We start from the raw sequence: 23,414 nt of genomic DNA on the forward strand, positions 1-23,414 counted from the left end.
AGTTCGAAATGCAATGTAAAATATGTGAAATCGATATAAACGACCAACGTGCACGTGATCTATGGCAAAAGTTATTATTACTTTCGATCGATATATGCATTCGGTTCGTTTCAAACTTGGCCCGTGGTCATGACCGTAAAGGTCAAATGTGCGAACTTGAACTCCGTGAGTTGAAAGAGGCAGGTCGTATGTTATATTCCTGCTCCCTCAGCAATTCATAAAATGACATCATCGCCTGTAACCATTATTACAATAATAGTTGAACTTTTGAGTTAAAAATAACTATACTAAAAATTCATTTCACCAGGAAGGAAATATAAACCGGTAGATGCATGCTACAGGTAATAAGATAATCTAGATGTCAAAAAATCGATTTTAGGAATTTTAAAATTTTGCTAAAAAGACTAGAGAAATCTAACAAAACTAATTAATTGCTAATGAAATGCCAGTACATTAATTTTGGGAATGATATTGAATCAATGCAAGTCTCGTTCTCCTAATTAAGGGGTCCCGTGTTCGATACCAGGTGGAGGCACACTGCTCAGTTCGCGTCACACTTTAAGGCTAATCGGAACTCAACCTACAGTTTACTGTGCATAAAGTGGACTTAAAAACACCAAATCCCGATTGACCTATCGGTGCATAAAGTGGACGGACTTAAAACAAACTCTCTTCTTTCTTTTTTTTCGCCAAACCCAAACACATGCATTTTAAAGTTTTTAAATAAAATATCAGTCATTTGGACCCAGGGCCTGCCAAGCGGTTTTTCATTGGGTGATGCGTTGTTATCTCAATGACGCTGGAACTCTTTCCCACAAATACAATAGAGTAATACGCGTAACAGGGGTCTTACTGTATTCACCTTGACGTGTTGATCCAAATTTTCCATCATATTTCTTCAGTTTCTTTTTATCAATTCTTAAGTCAATTTTATGCCCGGCTAGGCTAATCGAGATTGGACCTACAATAGGAACTGGGATCCGAACCACTTTGCAATGTGCCTCCACCGAAAAAAAATAACCCTGGAGTTATCGGGAAGGCCAGACGATTTCGCTTGAAATTCTTCAGATTTCGTTTGTTTGTGATACTATTATAGTTGTTAATAAATAAAAAGCTATCGAAGTTTCTGTATATTCCCGGAGAAAGCAGTATCGGACATAACTTTCTGTATATACACTATGCATATCGTGTAACTTTAATTTCTTGCAAAATTTGACTAGGAATTCTCCACGTGAAACCCTTTCTCCTCCTTGCGAGGGAATGTTAACATTTCATGTCCATTAGTTTGTTTTAATATGGTTAATTATTAGCTGTGCTGACTCAATAATTCAAAGGTAGGAACTCTAACCCCCCTACTCGGTACATATCAAGCGAATTATTCATGAATACAGGGAAGCAGCCTGATGTAATCGTCATCTGTGGCATGCCGCGGCATAACAACATTGATTAGCTGTCGGTTGCTTGCGCGTTGCGTGCGTGCGTTAGGGCAGTAAATTTGTGATTACGCTGTGTCAGTGGGCAAGGGTTAGTGTTACGCGGCTTCCCTACTTACACCAACATGTAACACACACACTCCGCCCTTTGATGAATGGCGTCAGAATTTCGTGGTAGGTAAACTTCGGGCCAGATTTATTGGGAGCTGCCTTCACTGGCGAATAATTACTTCGAAGAGAGGGAGGCACAAAATGAAGAAAAATTAGAATTTGTTGCTAAAATATAATTAACCATTTGATATAATGAGAATTAACTGGGGGGGGGAGAGGTGCCTGAAAGTGAAAGTACAGTGCCTGTAATTATATCATGCAGATAAAATGTATGTGTATTATAAAGTAAATGAGAACATAATATAAATTCAATGGTCTCAAAGTTCTGCAAATTCCCTACCGCTAATATAATGTGAAAACATTAACGTGAGGCATTGGGCGAATTAAACGTTTTTGCTCTTTGTTGGGGGATGCTAGGAAATCTGCTCTCTTTTCGGAACAGATAAATGCACATTCTTATTTTTATTAGTTAAGACAACCAGAGGAAAACGGTAAAGATATTAACTACATAATTATAAATCGTTCATTTTTCAAACTAGTATTTTTCCCCCCCGAGAATTCAGTTCCACCACTGCTTCTACTGAATTTTTAATTCTCATCTATTGTTATTGAATTTTGAATAGTCTATAGTACGGCCGCCCAAACTATTCTTATTTCCTTGAAAAGTCTCGTTCTAGTATGATTTAATTTAAAAAAACGTCGTGTCTGTTCCTGTTCTAATTATGAACTTTATAGTCTCATCAAAAGTTCCTTTAATAGAAAAATAACACCAGGACTAACATATAGGAGAGGAACTACTTCCCAGAAATTACGTCATTTTGTTTACATTAACTTCGTTCTTTCAGTGGATGAAGAAAAGATCATATTATTTCTTGCATGAAGGATTTCTTCTTGTTTTGTGACCAAGAGCATGCAACCTTTCGTGTCACGGAAGGATATATTTCTGTCCCAGAGGGCCTGATTTCTTCTGATGCAACGTTAAGGTAAATTATTGCACGCGTTTCTGCATTTTATGAAGGGTTACCGAGGACCAACATTGTCGAGACGTGTCGTTGAGTCGCCGCGTTGCCTCTGTGTCATTACGGGATATGGCCGCGATAAAGAGCTGTTTCCGAGATTTGAGTGGAAGCAGCGGGCATTTTCGGCTCTAAATATTGACTTATGTGTCGTTAAAGCGCCATATAGTAGAGCCTGCTCGATAGTCTGTGGCGGAGTCTGCCCTGAAAGAGCACGTGTGGGCTCTGGCTCGCTGTGAAATATTCTTAGCCCTCTCTCCTATCCAACCAGATAGCGTACATGAAGAAAGTTCAGAAGTGTTTATAGGCAAATGGCAAGAATCACTCGCACATAGAGGGACAGAAAGAGCAAGAGAGAGGCAAATATTGAAATAGAGGAAGGAAGAAAGAGAAACAAGAGAAGAAAGTATGATGAAAACTAATGTTTGGAAGTAACCAGTTACTTGTAACACGGTTACAAGTAATTTACTTTTTAGGAATTCTAACTGTAACTAGCTACATTTAAAAATAAGTAGCCATCATAACTATAGCTGTAAAAGAGTTACTTTTTGCGATAGAAGTAACGTTATCAATAGGGAAATGATTTTAAGGTGCAAAATTATGGTCGGGAAAGGCAAAAACAGGTTCTGAAAATATTTTCAAAAAGGTGCAAAAAAAAAAGGGTGCTTATAAAATGCCTTTATTCAATGCTCTATTTTTTGCGCCTTCTATATATAATGCACGCGGACCGCATAGAGAACTGTGGTTTTGCTAGAAGTTTTCTTGAAGGTTGTGTTTTATCTCTTGGGTTTTGCTACATTATCTTGGGAACTATTGGGGCTACAATACCATTTTATAGCTCTCGTTCCGCTATACAAAATGAGACTGTAGGATTTTATGTAGCTGCTGAAGAGTGAAACTCATTTATTTTTCTGTCCAATTTTTTAACAAAAACATGAAGGAAAGGATTGAAGAACGTGCTGAAGCATCAAAGAGAAGATAAAAATGGGATAAATGTGATAATCTCACGAAAAGGTGCAACAAAGTGTGTTCATTTTACTTGATTTCATGTCCTAAAATACATATCTCAAAAGATCGGTATTAACCCCACATTTACTTTTGGAAAGGTGCTGTACCTTAAAATCCGTTTACTAGTTATCAACAGTTATTTTTTCAGTTACTTCACGTAACCTAACTTGAAAAATTGTAACGTGGAGCAAGAGCTGGATTTGGAATCCTGTTTCCAACTGTGTCTTCTCTGGAAGCTAAGGTGAAAGGAATCGATTTCGTGGAATCGTCTAAGGCAAAGAACCTAGGCTTCGTTGCATGCTAAATTTAGAACATCGACGCTTTATTGTAATTTGTCATTTCTAATCCTACTTGAAGACTTTAGTGTTTTGTTCAGCCATTTTTAATTTATCATGTAGGCTAATAATATTAATATATAGACACCCAGCGTCGAATGACATGGGTACCTGGGGGGAAACCCTGGAGGGTAAAGGCGGTCAGGGGCGTGATGCTGATCACATCACCTCCACTCATGACCGGATCAAGAAAGTGTGGGGCGTTACCCCCACACCCCCTATACGCCTTCATGGCGTGGTGCTAAGCACAAGGGAGCACCATACATTTTTTAAAGACTTACATTATTTTTTGAGTTTTGTCTACTTTATGCACAGATAGGCTAAAGACTTACATGATGAACTGTACCAGAGACATTAATAAAAATCAACGTGTATGTTTGTCTTGATATATTTATAATAATACAGTTAATTATCATTGATTATGTGTAATTTGTTTGAAAGAAAATTTCCAGCAGAAATTATCTGTAAAAGCAGCTTGCAGTTACTTTTAAAGTAGGCTACCTGTAAGAGTTATGTTATAAAATTAATGGCTATAACCCGGTTGCTTTATGAACCAAGTAAGTTAACTCGTTTCTTTAAAAAAGTAACTTTCCAATCACTGATGAAAATAGAACAAACAAATCGTCTAATACTACAACTACTACAGCTCACTTCCAGTCCCCGGATTCGGATCCCACTTTAAACTGTAGGTCCAGTCCCGATTAGCCTTACTGTGCATATAGTGGACTTAAAACACCAAATCCATCAATCAATCTTTTCCAGTCTTACAGCGGGCGCTCTACATGCTGGCAAGGGAAGTGGGGAGCGAGGAGCAGCCTGTAGAACAAGGTGCACATAGTACTTTCTCCCGCCGCGTCGTAACTCTCGGCGCCACCGCTGTTGTCTGGTTGGTCTGCTGCGTATTCCCCACTCCCCACTTCCCTTGCCAGCATGTAGAGCGCTCGCCGTAAGAGTAAAAAATACCTATAATTAATTTCATTTCACTCATTTGTTTAATTACAGTGGCGGAGTTGGGGCTTAGGCTTTTTCCTGCACTCAACAGTTTTTCACATTAGAAAAAATTGATCTGTTCAAATTAATAATTATATATAAAAAAAACATTAAATTACAGGTGGACAAGAAGTGTATGTATGACACACACACACACTGGTCCTCCCCAATTGTGGCTTGGTAACACGACTTGAAGAGGTTTCTGGTTCGATACCCGGTGGGGGCACGTAGTGGTTCATCCCGCATTAAATCCGTATCAGGATTTGGAATCGGTGGTACGGAGCTTACTACAAAGGGTGTGATGTAATACGGTTAATAATAATATTATTATTATTTGTTACATAGCTTCTTTTAGTAAAGGAGTAAAAGTTGTCATTAGATTAAACTCTGTATGGTTTGCCTTAGAGTTACACTTAAACTTGCATGTTCGTTTTGACATCTGTTAACGACGAATACATAGCCTATTCTCCACATAGGCTACATAAAAATGAGTCCAATATCAACGCTTCTATAAGCAATATTGTTCTTGTAAAACTAAAATTCACAATGAAACGAATCAGTATATTATCAAATAAGGTAATAGATGCAATGTTGTAACTCATTTGTACATAAGGTAAACTAAAATAGAAAAACAGTTCATATACGCTTTAAAGGAAGTTGTTTTGTGTTGCAAACAGTGCTCGGAGTGGAAGGACGTGGGAGAATGCTATTCCCAAGTTAAGAATCATAAGCACCCCCCTCATATCCGCAAACTCGGCCAACGCACCCCTCCCGCTAGGAGTTTGGTTTTTGTCATAAGTCCACATTTATGCACAGATAGCTAATCGGGACTTTTATATAACTACATTCCATAATTTATTTTTGTAGCCTGGGATATCACTTGGACAAAGTAATAAGCGAAGCCTGCAAGCTTGTTGGATTTATTATTCGTACGGGCAGGGGCTTCAGAAATATACACACACTAAAATTATTATTATATTCTCTAGTGCGCACAAAACTCTAATTTGGCTCTGTCATATGGAACACACCGCAAATTTAGAGCGGGTACAGTCAAAATTATTGCGATGCATGAAATTCAAACTGGAAGGTGAATACCCCAGATTCGAGTCATATAATAACCTAATAGAGCAATTTCATATGGACAGACTTGACCACAGAAGGACGACCTGAGCGAGACCTTATGTTAATTCGGAATTTTTTTAACAGTAAACTCCGATCTCCTCTGTGGCTTTCACAATTCAAAATACGTATTCCGAGCACTAAAACACGACCTAAGCATAGCACATTCTATGTGAACAAAGCGCGTATAAATATAATGAAAAAGGCACCTGTTTGGAGAATGAGTGCGTTCTACAATGCTATAGAGAAAGAGAATAAAAGCATCGATTTTTTCACAATGTAATATACACAAAACACAATTCAAGAAAACAGTTATGAATACATTGGCTAGAAAAATAGATGGAAAAGTTATGTTATGAAAATCTACACTATTATTATTCTATGTACGTATTGTATAAGAAATTGTATTACTATAACATGAACTCTGTAAATTGGTGTGAACCTGTTGAGTTCAATAATAATAATAAATAAATAAATAGGGGATGGGGATGGAGATAGGGAGTGCGGAGCTCAAGACAAAAGCTATGTTCAGATTTTGTTCTCCCTAACCATAAGCGAAAGGAAGAACCCCGATCACATTAAAATAGAACCGCCCAAATTCAGGTACCCCTGTGTCCATGCCTAAATCTGACCCTGTTGGGAGCTAAAACCACTGAGTTTGAACCCACTTCAAAATACCAGTATTTATACACCCTTGAATCCACCCAAAACATAATTATATTACAGGCGTGACCTCAGGATAAAATTACCTTCCTTTAGCGGATAATTTCAACGTTTGAAAATGCGTGCAAGTACCCAATATCCGTAGATGGCTACCTTTTGTGTATAACAAAGCGACAGGTCACAAGTTCAAGATCACGAATTCGAAGCTTCTACGCCGTACTTGTTGAGCGACCTTCGGATCGGTCGCATTGCACCAGATCGCCCTGAGTAAAACACGTCACCGCTTCTTCACTTCGCGGAAGTGGACACAATCTAGAATGTACGAATTGTATTTCAACTGGGCCACAGCCGATCTTAAATGTTTCATTTTTGTTCAGGGTTGTAGGTGAAGGAATCAGCAGGCGAGCTCTACGTACTTTATGCAGAGAGGTTAATCAGGAGCCTAAAGCCTTGAACTATGGGACTCTAACTTTGGTGGAAGATCCAGAAATTATGCCTTTGACGGAAAAATTGCAGTAGGGTACCTTCTCACCAATCATAAAATGTATTCTAAACGAAATTTGAGTTTTTTACATAAACAACAGAGCCGATTTCCATGATCTAGAGAATAACGGATATTTTTTTTTAATTGGGACCATGGACTGAATTGATTTTTATTATTGTATTTATAATTATCGCAATTCCTACCATTCCATAAATAAACTAAACAGCTGGGCTTCCCAGGTGGCGTAGTGGTAGCGTCGTCGCCTTGTAATCAAGGGGTCCCGAGTTCGATACCCGGTGGAGGCCTATAGCGGTTCGGATCCGATTTAAACTCTTTCCAGTCCCGATTAGCCTTTCTGTGCATAAAGTGGACTTAACAACTCAACTAAACACCTAATTATGCAGCGTAAAACGAATGAACAAAGGAAATAAACTTTAGATACTTTGTCCCTTTTACTCTGGAGGACAGAACATTTGAGTCTCCAAAAAGAAGAAAACACTTTAGATGTGCATTGCATGAAAGCACATACGGGATGTAGAGGTGAGGTACATTCTCGATTTCGGCCAAAGTGATGAGATCCTCGCCACGCTCCGGACGCTTTTACTTCCAGCGCCGCTTTATGCATGGACATTGCCCGAAAGAACTCTACCTGAGGTCACCCACCTCGGGAATCGAACCCATGACTTCCACTTGGCAGTAAGACGCCCTTCCGACTGGACCACTACAACTCCTCGTATATTTTTTAGATACGACGTTGTTACCCAACTCTTCAGCGATGGCCGAACCCAACGCCTAGAGTTAGGCAACACACACAACGCCTCATTTTTATTGCGGATGACTTACCGGGGATCAAATCTGGGACTCCTTCATTGCAAGACAGCATTATCAGTAGGTCATCAAGGAGACACGAATATTCGGGAGAACCTCAAAACATTGTATGCAACATTCGAAGTACCTTATAAACTGCCTTATCTCTGAAACTCGTTATCACGTGAGACAGAGGCGAGACTGAGAAAAAGACTGCCATTTGTAACTCGCTCGAGTTAGCTTCTTTCATCTAATCGCGATGATGAGGTTGAATTCATAGTTGACGAAATTAATGGACATTCGCAAGGAAATACCCGGGCAAAGTTTCAAACCTGGGACCTTCATTCGATCACTCCTTGCGCTTGGCTACCGAGCCATTGTCATTGCTACTCACTAGCCGCGTGCATGTAATTAGAATGTGCCGTGTTTGCAATGAGAACCCCCAACCTCGAACATTGTCATGCAATGTTTTGCGATAAGCCAAGCAATTGCTTTGTCTCTTGAAGTTTTCATGTACATGTATATTGCATGAGATTGTGAAGGTCAAAGATAACCGCGCAGTAAATGTTCAAGTTTTTCAGCAAAACTCGGAGGAAAGTTCTCAAAAGTCCTCCCAGTCATTGTTTTTACCAGGGCCAGATTTAGATGGAGGCGCCCAAATTTGGGGCGATAAATTTGTCCTATCATAATATGGTCGGAGCACATCCTTTCTTTCTTGGCGTAGCCAGACATAGGCTTACCGCCAAGACCCTCCCGAAATTTTGCAGATTAGGCTGTTCTAATGTCAAATTTCAGAAATTTCAACAAGTCAATAATGTGCATTTGAAATAATATCAGAAAATATCGCTGTCTGTAATTACGTATAAGCGAATAAAAAGATATGCTTGCTTGATATTCGAGTGTATTTTAGAATAGGTAACATACTAACCGTGGAAGTTTAAAATTTTTGATGTCTGCCTAACATCGCAAGGACAGTTGGGGAGCCAGAAAACTGTGGCAATGTGCTAATCAGCGCCACCCAAAGACAAACCACAGGGCAAGACTTGGCCCTCAAAAGGTCAAGTATAACAAAAACTGTGCAGATGAGTTCAAGGTGCCTGGAAATAAATCTGTCTGAAGCACGGATGCCATATACAATGAAGAGTAAATAGTTAATTTAAATATAGTGCTAAGCCAGGACTATGTCAATACGAGGATGGGACAAGGGAACAGAATCCCCCCATCTATACTCACTTTCTTTTTTAATAAATTGGGACAACATGTTACATCCAAAATATTTTGCAGTAGTTAGCCCTCCCCATTTTTTTCCAACATCCCCCTAAAATGTTTCACAGAGACCCAATTATTGATAATTTGCTCCTAAGTTTTTCCTTGCATCCCCTATAAATGAACTTACACCACCCCCTCCCATTTTTCTGAGATGGAAAATTCTAGATAAACCCCTGCACCTCTTTAATTCAAGTGCATAATCAGTGCCATAATTTTCCAGTTTTTTATCTCCCAAATGACCCTTAATTTCTATTTTCTTTCCAGCGGTGGATCCATCGAAAGAGACTTGTGTGGACAGATTGGAAGTAAAAGAACAAGGAAATACTCTACTATCCATGTGTGGTGATGAGGAACAGGCGCTGGTTATAGAGTCTGAAAGCAACATGCTTAACGTCACAATCATTCCTCGCAGCAGAAGGGTTTTCACAAAACGAGGAGTCCTCATGCATTATAAAGGTCAGATTTTCATTTTCTTTTTCACAACAAAAACTGTTAAATTTTCAATTTATACAAAAAAGTATTCATGTACACTCAGTCGGTAGAACATGTAACTTTTTAATTCCAGTTTGGTTTTTCATAAGGAACATGAGTGATTAACACACACATTTTGTAAGCTATGTACTGAAACACACAAGTTCACATTGTGTACATTCGCCTTTTTTAAAAGTCTTTCAATGCAGAGTATGTGGAGATGTTTCAGTCTTTTGTATTTGTCACTGGTGGATTTTTATTTCTTATTTGATATTTAATTGTTGCCATTCTTTACTAAGTGTGACTATGATAATGAATTATGTTTATTCGGAATTGATGAAAGAACACTCATAAAGTAACATTCATATCCAAGCTGGAGCCAACCTCCATGGTGGAGTGTTTAGCACAGCATGCTACGATGCTAAGGGTCCTGGATTTGAATCCCAGCCTGGGCATGGATTTTCTTTGAGAGTGTCCCTTCATATTTAATCATATCATCAGTCATCCTCATCTTCGCAATTAGCCAAAAGTGGTTTGCTTGAAAGTTCTGTATTCTTGCCTGGGATTGACCATGGTTGTTTCATTGTGTTTGGTCTCTTTATTTGATTTGTGTAATGAGGTTTAGGCTCTCTGAAATAAATTGTATTGATTTTTTTTCACATTTTTCAAATAATGAGCTAAATACACACTAGCCGAAATAATTAGAATTTTACAATAATGTGAGGCAATATGTTCCACAGCTTTAGGTTGTCCTGCACTGGAACAGCCAAGAGATGGTTACTTGGTGTATAGGAATGACACATACGCACAGTTCATGTGTTGTGTTGGATTCTTCTTTCCTGATACACTGGGTAGAGAACGTGTGCTTCAGTGTATACATGGGAATACTTGGAATGATACACTTCCAGACTGTACAAGTAAGTGTTTGTTACTTCCTACCTTATTTATAAGAGTTCTGAATTATTTGCTAAGAAATTCAGAAGTGAAAGATTTGAGGTGAATAAGATAAACAATATAAGTACTCTACATATATATATGTAAAAACCAGGTAGCATGCGAGAATATGCCACTGGCTTACTTTGATATTTCTTGCACATGTTAGGTTTTTACAGTATTTCAACTTCTACAGTGTTAGACTGGCATCCTTTTTATTGCTTACTTGATGAACACTGTTTGAAGAAGTTGAATTATTGCTTCTGAACCAAACAGACCCAGAAATTTCAATAAAATGGAGTGTAGGATATCATAAATATAGGCAAGGTATTTGATTTACATGGCTGCATGGCTTTAATGGCCAACTTGAAGTGGAAAAAATGGAACATCTATATATTTTTTTCTGTTGTTATGCTTTATAAGTACATGGATTGAAAACTGTCACTTTAAGAACTCACATAATGTTATAAATTTTGTTATAATTTTCATTTTAAAAGTACATCAGATGCAAGATTGTGATATGATGTATACTTAGTTAATATTATTTATTTTGTAAGATTCTGCTAATAGAATTAATTCATGTATTTAAATTTGAACATTTAGTTGTAGCACAAGTATGGTGTTAAGTTTCTCTAATAAAAAAACAGTGGTGGTGAAATATTAAAACTGTAAGGTAGATATGAAAATAAGACCATGACACAATGATGAATGATAAGAAGAAACAATGCATCAGAGGTGGGGGTTTATAGATCTGGCACTGGTATATATCAGTAAGAACTGTCCACCCACATCCATCACTCCCAATATTGGGCAACATGTACTGAATAATTCAACAGCCTCTTGAATTATTCAGTACATTTTTCTTCTTGGACCTTCCTACTTTCTTTCATTCACTTCTCGAAATGGAAAATTTTTAGTTTGGGCAAGGATGTGGAGAGAAAGGGTTGTTTTCCAGCATCTTTAAGATAACTGGGTAATGCTTTGTAAAGCATAAATTTTCCATTCTATCATCCCCACTTTGTACACTGCTTTCAATCATAAAATATGGACATGACAATAATTATTTTATTGTTTAGGACTAATTAAATATTCATTAGAAAGTCATCATGCACTATAAAACATTTCAACCATCAAACTGTGCCAGAATTAAGATCTTTCTTTACATCCAGAGTCAAACAAATTTTCAGAAACAACTTTTAGAAAGTTTAAGTGATACATCACTGTAGTGATATATTTACTTGCATATATATGGCTGAAAAATTATGTAGTGTTTATGTTGTAAAATCTTACGAAGTAATAATTAGTATTGTTGTTTAGTAAAACATTTCCTTTCCTTTTCAGATACAACAATGGTAGTAGATAATTACTTTACACTTAAATCAATGTCATTAGATCAAAATATGACATCTGAAATGGCAGTTATGGCAAAGGAGTCAGACTTTGTATATGGTAAGATTGTCTTAAACTTTCTACAATATGAATATAGATGTAACTTTTCATGCAAATTGAATAATGTTTTAGAAGCATTATGTAATCATTTGGTGAGACATGCTTAGTGCCTGCTGCTCTGTAGGACATATGTAGATAAAAAAAAACAACACGTCAGCAAAACTTAAGAGCCAGACAACTGTTTGTGCCAAAATGACTTTGTTATAGATTAATCTTTTTGTCGTTCAGTTTGAAGTAAAATGCCTCCCCAATGGCATAACGCCAGTATCAACTACTTGTAATCAAGGGGTCCTGGGTTCAATACCTTGTGGATGCATATATAGGTTCAGATCCTACTTTAAAATGTAGGTCTAGTCCCAATTAGCCTATATGTGCATAAAGTGGACTTAAAACACAGCTCAAACATTAACCTCTTAACATACAGATTTTTTTAAAAAAAAGTTTCGATTTTAATGTAATTTTTTTATTACTCCGTTGAAATAATCAGTTAAGAACAATATAAATGGTTATAATAATGTTGATTGTTGACAACTCAACAATGAGATACATGCGTCTGAAAAGCCCCTAAAATAAAATCCCGAGTATACTCGTGCTATCAATGAGTAAAATATTACCAATAGAACTTCTTAAAACATCAAGATAAGTTATTTTAATAATCAAAATAAACACAAAATAGCACTGAAACACTAATTAGTGAACTTGAAAACAATTGTTTATAAACTGCTCACAAAAAGTTTTGCATCACCCAAGAAATGATAGAAAGAACAATCACAACATGTTCCACTGGGCCAGCTGTGAGAAAGCACACTGTGCTGTGCAAGATACCCATTAAACCCTGCATAACTCGCTTTTCAGACGACAGCCACGACCAGCTGAGCATATTTGTGTGTTCGAACATCTCAGTATTGTGGATGGCAATGGTCAAGGCTATATCTCCCACTTACGTAGAGAGACTCAAGTAGTGAAGGTGCGTTGTAGACATGCCCAGGCGTACAATATCGCAGTTCGATCGGGCAAGGGTTATCGCCTTCGTGGAGAGTGGGATGTCACAACGGGCGGTAGCCGCGACGATGGGAATCGCACAGAGCGATGTCAGCAGAACATGGAGAAGGTACACAGACAGTGGGACAGTAGCAGATCGCCACCGTTCAGGTCGACCACGGGTAACAACACCAGCCCACGACAGTTTGCTAGGAATCACAGCCCTGTGGCACAATACCAGGACCGCAAATGAGTTGCGAAATTACCTCCAACAAGCCTCAGGCGTACGTGTTTCGACCCAGACTATTCGCAATAGACTGCGAGCAAGAGGCTTACGTTGCCGAAGACCCATGCGTCGGCAACCTCTAAGTGCAAACCAACAGCATGATCGTTTGGTGTGGGCACGCGAATATGTGCATTGGGGACCTGCAGATTGGTCGTGTGTACTCTTTACAGATGAATGTAGGCTTTGTCTGAGGCCTGATTCGAGACGTGTGAGAGTGTGGAGAGGCGTAGGACCGCGGGAGAGACTTCGTCATGTGCAACCTGTTCATCCATTCCCAGGAGGTGGCATTATGGTTTGGGCAGGGATTATGCACGGCCGCCGAACGCCCCTAATTGCAATTGAAGGGACACTGACAGGACCGCGTTACATCAGACATATCCTACAAACAACTGTGGAACCATACCGTCGGAACATTGGTCCAACTCTTGTGTTCATGGATGATAATGCCCGGCCACATCGTGCAGGGGTGGTGCAAGATTATCTGCAGCAGGCCCAAATTAACAGAATGCCCTGGCCGCCAGGAAGCCCAGACATGAATTGTATCGAGCATGCTTGGGCCATGTTGAGGAATGCAATGGCACACCGTCCTGTGCTCCCAGACTCTCCACGTGAGCTTCTTTTGGCAGCACAGGAGGAATGGGATCATTTACCACAGGATGACCTTGATCATCTCAATGCGAGCATGCCCCGGCGTGTTGAAGACCTCATTGCAGCTCGAGGGGGACATACCAGGTGGTAAACATCCTGTCTGACATAACAAATAGGCAGATAGCATTGTTGTGCCATTTGTTTCCCTTTGCTACTTCAGCAGTGTGTCATTTTTTCTTTTTTTTGGATTAGTGTGAACGTTCTTTTTCATGCCATTCCCATGTTTTCCATGTTTTCTTCTTTCTTGTACTGATTGAGCAATTGTATGTTTATTTTCTTCCCAGGAATACAGTTTTTGTTGGTGATGCAAAACTTTTTGTGAGCAGTTTATTATAGGGACTTTGTCATTAGTCCTACAACATGTATAAATGTAACCACTAAACGTGAAATACATTGTTTATATGTTACTGGCTGTGTGATAAGCCCTGAAACATGGATCAATGCACAAAGCTACACTGAATTCCTCAACATGTATCTGGATTCTCTTCTAGCCTTCTTCCCTCTAGCATCACACACACTGCTGCACATTCTTGTTGGATTTTGCTTCTTCTCAGTTGGAGGAAAATGGCGACCAACAAGTCGCAATGGTGTTGCCGTTGCTGAGGGGCGACCAGCTGCTTTCAGCGAAAATTCTTCTCTTTGATGATGAGCAACCACTTTCTCAATGACAGCGACACGAAAGTCAAGGGCACTCTTCCGTCCTTCATGTTTTCTGTAGAGTATGAAGGCATTTCACACAGCTAGTTCTAAGAGGTGGAAAAATATTTTTTATAATATTTTTTACCTCGCTTTCGTGGCAATGGATTGTTTGCAATGTATTGATCTACCCTATCAACACCTCCCATTGTATCATTATATGCAAACACGACCACAGGCTTCATAACATCTTTGTTCCTTTGTCTGCATGTTTCCATTTCTGCACTGTGGAAACTGAATAACATAGAGACATCTCTTTTGTCTTTCCACTTTAGTGCAAGAAGTTTACCTCATTGGAAAGCTACAGTCTCTCCTTTCTTCAGTTTTATCCTTTGAAACTATGGAGGCATATTCTTTCTTGTGAGAGGCACAGTGTCATACACATCTGTTCTATTAGATATCAAAATGTTGGCAAGCTGGGGAGAACTGTAGTAGTTGTCTACAGTTAGGCAGTATCCCATATTCAGCAGGGGTTTCATGACTGTCATGACAACTTGTGATGACATGGGTAAATCTTTATAGTCCTCATGAAATTTAGTGCCAGCGTCTGTGTATATTATTAGGGACCAGACATATCCAGTTGCCGATTCACACAGCATGAATGACTTGATGCCAAATCTGGCTCGTTTCATAGGTATATATTGGCCCCATCCCAACTGTCCTTTGTATAACATCAGACTTTCATCAATTGTCACATCTCGTTCTGGAGTGCAAGCAGATTTAAATTTGGTAGATAAGTGATCCAAAATTGGCCATATTTTATTCAGTTTTGGTTGAGGATGACTCTCAGCGTCATATGTACTATTATCAGAGAAATGCAGATTTCTCTTCAAATTCACAAATCTACGAAACGGCAAAATTTGTCGAAAAATTGGATTCGTAGTCCAGTACATTTGATAGGTAGGTTTTTTACAATACTCTGTAACAGTATGAGTGAAATAAAAAAAATTACTTTTCGTCCAGTGTTGTGTCTTTCCATTCTCGTATCAGTGTTTGCCTTGCATAACTGTTAGTTTCAGTCACCAAAATTCCTACAAAATCATCATCAATAAACTGACAAAAGTAGTGCATAACATCCTCAATATGTGGCTCGAAATTCACTTCGGGTTTACCTGTGAAAGTAAAGTGTGGTCGGGCAGTTAGAAGTTGTCCAGAAGTATCAATTTCACACCACTGTCTGGCACTTGCAAAGTCAGTTTCCAATAAATCTGATACATCACTTTCTTCTGAACTTTCTTCATGACTTTCTTCGGAGCTATCTGAACCACTAAACTCAATATCAAGCTCTTCTTCACTCTCCATTTTCACAAAAGAAGAAGAATACCGCCAAAAAACATGGAAGAAAGCAAAGGCACCCGAACTGACATTCTCGCACCTACGCCGCCGTAGACGAAAATAAACATCAAAAGAAGGAGATTAGTGACATCTACCGGAAAGACAAGTAAACAACAACTTCAACAGCACTATCTAGCGGAAACATGCAGAAACATAGAAAAACGAGTATAATCGTCCTTTTAAAATGTGTACGGATAAAAAGAAGTTACCCCGAATATACTCGGGATATTATATTTTCATGGAAATTAAAAACCCGAGTATACTCGGGCTTTTATGTTAAAAGGTTAAAACACGGCTAAAGTTTGAAGTAAAAGTTATCTCATTTAAACTGAATAAAAATATTTTATCTTGATATGCCTTTGCTGACAGCAATGGATAATTTTCTAGAAATTTTGTAGCATATGTCATCTAAAGTAATATACCATAAAATCAGTATGATCTACTTTGTGTGTAAATACTTGCAATTTTGTAATAGTTATTATCTTAATTTGGAAACAATATAAAATATTAGTACATATTTTGGTGTACATTTATTACAAGCAATTTTCCTAGTCTTAAACTATTACCAGGTGCTTTACTTAATATGCAATACAAGAGCCAGCCGAACTTATTCATGTATCTCATAATGCAAATACTTTTAAATAAACTAAAAAGGGATGATTAAGTTAGTATTTGATAGCTGTAGTTAGAAGATCACAGCTCGGTACCCACATTCCTGGCAGTGACATGCTGTTGCTGCATTTACCTACGAAGAAACTTGTGGTCAAACAGTCAAGCAGGCCCACTGCTGCCTGTCTGCCTGCAACAAGTGGCAACCCTAGAACCCCTCCTTCCCAAAGCGGCCAGCAGGGAAACAAGATTTTGTCAAGATGTCTGTTCTATGCTGTCAATGTGTGCCGGGAGATAGCTTGGCTTGGGTGTAATTTACTTGTATGTTTGTATTTCATTACCATAAAATGATCAAGATATGAACATTCTAATGTATATTGTTGTAATCATAATACACAAACAAAATTGTTTAATTTTTAATGCATTTTTAAAACTTTTTTCTTTCAGATGTTCTCCTGCCTACACTGATAATAAGTGTTCTTCTTATTGGGAATGCTGTCATCTTATATGTGATTTTGTACTTGAGAAAGCGGTAAGTTGTTTAAAAATACACTGAAAAGCTCATGATAAGTATTCAGGGGAATGAATGTAGCTTCATGGTCTTCCTCTACTATAGTACTGATCTAGGGATAATTCCTATCTTTCTGCATGTGAGTCTGCTGGTTATTTTTAATAATCTCTCCAATTGTATTCATTGATGTCTCATTGTAGTTATGCAGTAAGGGCTATAGAGCTGCAGAATCACAAAATTATTTACAAAATTAGTTTTCGCCTCGTAATGCATTATACACCACCCTCGACCACCCAGACACAAAAATGAAACTTCAACAGATGTTCTCACTCAAATGTTCTGCAGCTACACAGCAATGTCCAAAAGTCTTTCTTTGCTATGAATTCATCTGCATCCCAGACGCAAAAAGAGTTTTCACTGTCAATCAGTTTTTAATTTGAAAAATTTATCTTTCAACCAAGAATTTTACTGGAGTATCTACCATGTTTACACTTTAAAAGTCTCCATGTGATTTTGATACTAGGAGGTTTCTTTTAATTTCATCGCATACAGTTAATTTGCAAGATAAGATTCAATGCAAGATGAAGAGGCATTGAGTGCATAGCATGATTTTGACTCTATACTCATTTTAACTAGTAAATAATTCAATATACTGCTTAAGACATCTCAGATGTGGGACACAGCGCTTGAAGTGAAAATCCTTAGCTGTACTGTGTTTTGTAACCACCTTTTTCAAATTCCAACCGCTAAATGACACTTGTATATTGTTTTCGTCACTGCTGAATTTTACTTGTACTCACTTTCAAGTTAGTGACAATTTCAATTCTGAAGAGTAGATGGTGTATAGGTTAATTTTAATTTATTATTTCTATATTACATACTGAAAATGTTTTCAATAACTTTTATTATTGTTTTGATTGATTGATTGATTTGGTGTTTGAAGTCCACTTTATGCACAGTAAGGCTAATCGGGACTGGACCTACAGTTTAAAGTGGGATCCGAACACCTATGTGCCTCCACCGGATATCGAACCCAGGACCCCTTGATTACAAGGCAAATACAAATATTTTTTTATTAGAATGTCGCATTTTCTTTAAAATAAATTTGCAGCAATGTGAGAAAATGTAATGTATTATATATCTGGGTAAAGAGGAAGTTTTGTAGATTTCAAAACTTAGAAACATTTTTTTATATATATTTTTTAAAACAACAAAATAAACAATCCATGTGGAAAAACAACATTTTCAGAGCAGTCCAGTAAATGTTAAACCCTATGATGTGCATGGCATGACAGAGCAGCAGATGCAAGGTTTTTGCCTCTATTTTCCTCTTACATTCTATTTCAAAATGCACATCTGGCTTAATAATCATATTAAGCCATCTGCTCATATCAACGACACAGTAGCACTGTCTCCATTAACACCTTTCATCAGAAAGCAAATTGATTTTGTTGCTGAAGTACCACTTTGCTTCATACGGTTATTAGTTTTATTAATGAAACTTAATTCTTTTCAGTCAAGGGCTAGTGACTGAAGATGAGCAGACTGTATTAGGTTTCTTTGGCATCACCCAATGCTGGCGTGACATTAAATATCATTGCTATAAGTTGTACGTAAATTATTTTATTGATTTGTAAGTGATCACTTGCGTAGTATTTGTTTAAAACGTCTCTACAACATATTTGAGATTTTATTTTTTAAAAGAAACATGCTGTTTAGTATTCAGCCTTTGTTTTATGTTAGTGAAATTTTACACTACCTGCAGAAGGTAATTATTCTACCTTATTCTAAACCTTATTCTACAACTCTACCTTACCAACTAATTCAACTTACTAGCCATCACAGATGCACACAGGCGAACAATCTGTTTCAATATTCTTAACATTTATCTTCACCTCAGGGTGAAAGTAAACTACTTCCAAGGCCCTTGGTTCAATGGTAGTGAAGGTAAAGCTATCCTCTGTGTATTGCATCATACCTGATAGACACAGGGGTGTGCAAAGGTACCACCCCACATTCTGGAAGTGATCTGATGAGAACCATGCTCCAGCTACCTTTACTCCCTGTGGCTGCTCCCAGGTACCCATTGATTAGAAACTGAATGAGCCCCCAGAGCTGCTTAATATAGGTACTTTCACATAAAAATCCAACCTAAGATCACTCACCCCAGAAATTAACCTGTGTGCCTCATGTGGCAGCTAGATGGTCAATTGACTGGACCTCAAAGTCTCTTTCAATATTAATAAGGAAGATGAAATATTAGTGTCCTAAAGTTATCATTGCCTTTTTTATTGTATTATTTCTTGGAAAAATATTACAAACATTCAAATATCTATTAAACCTGCCGCAAAATTAGTTTGGTATTGAGAGCTGAAGGAACATGCGTCACGGTGTTGCAGTACGGTACGGTACGCAGTGCAGCCATCTGACGCTGTGTCGAGGAAACGTGTTAAGAAAATGAACAACAATGATGAAATGTGTTATTGTTTATCAAGGAAAACTGGATAACAAGGATAACAACAACAATGATGAAATGTTTTATTGTTTTCTCTCTTCATTTCAATTTCCCTTACAACATGAACAAATTAACGAAACAAGCATTGTTTACAGGTTACCTTTTCAATCCATTCTGAAAATATTGAATATATACACTTGCAATAACCATTTCTTTCCAAAGTCGCCGTTAAAGTCTGCCCATCTTTCAATTATACCGCAACTGAATTGCACAAAGTCCAGTTGGTGGGGCATCTGACTTTCGCGCGGGAGACCCGCGGTGGTTTGTGCAACTTTTTCAAATATCCCGAGCAGCTCCGGGGTCAACTCAGCCCAAGTGAGTACCTGGGGTAAAGGCAGTTGGTGAACCACATCACCTCCATAATATGGCCTAGGTCGAGGTCGAGAATGTGTGGAGTCTTACCTCCACATCCCTATATGCATCCATACTTTACTTTATTTTGCGTCCATAATTTTTTTTGTATGAGAATCCCAGAAATTTTATGACTGTCCTTAAAGAGGTTTCCCCACCTTGAAAAAGTCCCAAATCTTTCAACGAAACGTGCAGTTTCCCAACAGTGGGATGATTTTTCCTTCTATAATAAGAGTAAATATGGCGATGAATAGTGTCTTGCTGAAAGGTATCTAAATTTGTCACACGTTTACTGATATTCCTCTTCTTTTCTGGGGTTTCCAGTTTTGAAGCCTCGCATTTATTTATTTCTACCACATTATATTTTTCTTTCCCTATGGTTGTTCTTAGACATGCCGGCAGCAGCAGCAGTCCTGTCCAGAACTTTATTTACAGAAATGATTGGACCCCCATTGTTTTTCTCTTTTCTCAAATTATTTGCACTCAGAACGAACCATCTCCCGCGTTTGGCCTTTGAGAGGAATTCCTTTTCCTTTTAGTGCATGGCCTCTTTGGTACATTGTCATCTCGAGTATTGTCTCCTGTGCTTGACATTCTTCACACAAGCACGCGACATGCTCAAGCAGAACACAGACAATTATGTACAAAAAATAACACACTAAAACAACACGCTATATACAACAAAGAATACTCTAAATTCAATAAACACTAAACAAGTGGACCCGTTAAAATATCACAGCAACGCAATGCAACAAACAAACAACACGTCCTCTCCCAACAACATTAAAACTGATCGCAGGAAGAATCGCCCGATAACCGGCAACACCGAGATAAATGTTTTCTGTTGCTAGGTAACCAGGGCTTGGGTGAAGCACTGGGAAGATTTTGATTGGCTCGCATGCCAGCAACCCACCCTCCCGCACTGATGTAGACCCGCTTTCTCCACGTGCTTCACAAGCATCAATACCAAACTAATTTTGCGGCAGGTATAGTAAGACTAGTTGTAACAGAAATATTGTCATAGCTAAACTTAAAGGTATGTTCCTTAGATTTCTGTCAGTCACAAGAAAACTAGCATTTCACTCTCATTTTATTACTTAAATTCCATTCAGTAAATTATATATCAATATCTTGAAGGGAGGAGGTAGATGTCTGGAGGAAAAATGCCTCTCTCCACATCATTATGATCCAACCTTTTCTCAACTAGAAATGTACTCAGATTTTACATTCTAAATGTTCTTCAGATATATAAGGTAAAGTTCCCTGTACATATAGCACTGTGCTATGAAGGAACATTTAAGGGCACATCAATATACAAAAAGAAAAGAAGTTTTACTTTCTGTATTATGTCCATAATTTAAACCAAATTTCATGAACGAAAGATTATTAAATGAATCGGTATTCTTATATTTCCTCGTAACCACTGTCAAATTAGCACCTCATTATGTATTTCACACTTGTAAGTGGTTTGCAATGTTTTTGGGAACATCTAATCCAAGTTTGTGAACTTCCAAGCAGTTGGATGCAGATATATGAGCTTCTGTGCAGCTGAATGGTTGGTACTCTCTCCTTTGGCACAAACAGTACTGGCTTTGATGCCCAGGGAGGAGGGGGGGGGGCTACTTGAAGGAAGTAATATTCTGTAGTCTAGAAAGTCAGAATAGTGACGATGATAAGACTCAAAAAGTCAGTTGTCAGGCCTTGGCCTTTCTAAGGGTTGTTGCATTTTAGTTTAGGTAGAGAATACACAGTATGGAATGATGGATTTAGATGAATCTTGATAATGCAAATATAAAAACTATAAGTACAGAGTGATGAAATCTTCCCTTCTATTTTTTTCAGTTGTTCATGTCGTAAGAAATTCTCTCCTTCTCCTATCCTTCATGCTGATGCTGCAAATGATGAAACTCCTGATGTTGATAACGAAGCTTCTAAATTGAATTAAATATATCTACATGATCTTGTTAGTGTTGCAGCTCATTATTTCAGATTGATTTTCTGTTTGAAATTTAGAGAAAGTGGTTTTAAATGTACAGTTCTAGTGTTATCTAAGATCATCTATTATCAGCAATAGTGTTACATTGTTGCTGGTTACAATGGAGAAAGCTTTTGAAAATTTCGACATTATACAAATCACTACTTTTACTGTTTGTAAATAAAATTGCTTTTTTATCTGCTGCATTCCATTCTATCAAATATATTCTTTGCATAATTCTACGTGGACTGATCCAACATCACTTTGAACCAATGCTGATACTCTTACCAATACTAACCTTTCAACCTTGTTGCAATTTTAAAAAATAAAAATACGCTACAAAACTCATTTACCTTAATGCAACGTAACCAAGCCCATTTTGGATAAACGATGTTTCAAATAATCCAGAATATGTTATAATAAAACATGTACTGTACTTTACATACATTTTATATTATGCAGGAATTTCATCGAAAAATTCAGGCTCAACCAGAAATCGAACCCAGGTCTCTGGCATATTGTCTGTCATTGCTCTATGAACCAAGCTGCTGAGTCAGCCTGGTTTCACGTGATGTTTTGTTCTTGCTGTTTTATTTGCATGGCATTGTGTCTGCCGGTCATACTACACAGTGATCTGCAAAGGGCGCACAGTCAAATTTGATCTCTCTCGGCTTCAACAGAAAGAATCACATAAATGACGGTGCCTCTACTCTGTCGAGCAATCATTTATGACAGGAGATTGGTAGAAAGTTAGGAGCACAAGTAAACAGATGTTGCTATTCCTTGCCAGGAAATTTTGTTCGTAGCATAACACATCCTTAGCAAAAATAGACACATAATTGCCCACAACAAGAAATTCAGCTATGTTGTCGAGGAAATTTTCTTTTCACAATATATTTTCATGTGGCCTGTTCAGTATAATTGTATAAATTGTGTTTATGAATGATTCTTACTTAACTGAAATCGTCATTCATTTAATCAATCACAGTAATAATTAGGGCTGAGCCGATATCACTTTGAACCAATACCGATACTCTCACCAATACCGATACTTGTATAATTCTAATTTAAAATAACAAAGGCTAGTTATTATTAATTACATATATACAAATATGTGATGTTTCAAATATGAGAGAAATATTATGAGAAGCTAAGAGCGAGGTGATCATCTCCCCACCAATGTTAAAAAATGAGATCATGTCCCTTCAACTTCCTCTAAAACTGAGGGATCACTCTTTCCAAACTAACATTAGATCATCCGTGGATACAAGAATAATTGGCGATTTACCAGCCCCGGACACAACGTCTGAAAGTAACAGTAAGACTGCAATATAAAACCTACCTCATCTCTTTTATGTACTTTAACAAAGAGAATTAAAAATAATAAATGAAATGTAAGGAAAGAATGAAAGCTTACCA

At 37.8% G+C, this 23,414-nt stretch overlaps 1 protein-coding gene across 1 annotated transcript in view; it reads left to right on the forward strand.

Moving 5' to 3' along the window:
• The window catches only part of LOC146001573 (uncharacterized), a 195,986-nt gene that overhangs the window by 165,383 nt on the left and 7,189 nt on the right, over positions 1-23,414 (forward strand). The window contains exons 5-8 of the mRNA XM_083139064.1: positions 9,500-9,691; positions 10,447-10,623; positions 11,981-12,088; positions 17,091-17,175. Of these exons, the coding sequence (XP_082995190.1) occupies positions 9,500-9,691; positions 10,447-10,623; positions 11,981-12,088; positions 17,091-17,175 (562 nt within the window). The remainder of the gene's footprint in view (positions 1-9,499; positions 9,692-10,446; positions 10,624-11,980; positions 12,089-17,090; positions 17,176-23,414) is intronic.

The sequence above is a fragment of the Lepisma saccharinum genome, chromosome 1, assembly GCF_977018435.1.
Source record: "Lepisma saccharinum chromosome 1, izLepSacc3.1, whole genome shotgun sequence".
Classification (NCBI taxonomy): Eukaryota; Metazoa; Arthropoda; class Insecta; order Zygentoma; family Lepismatidae; genus Lepisma; species Lepisma saccharinum.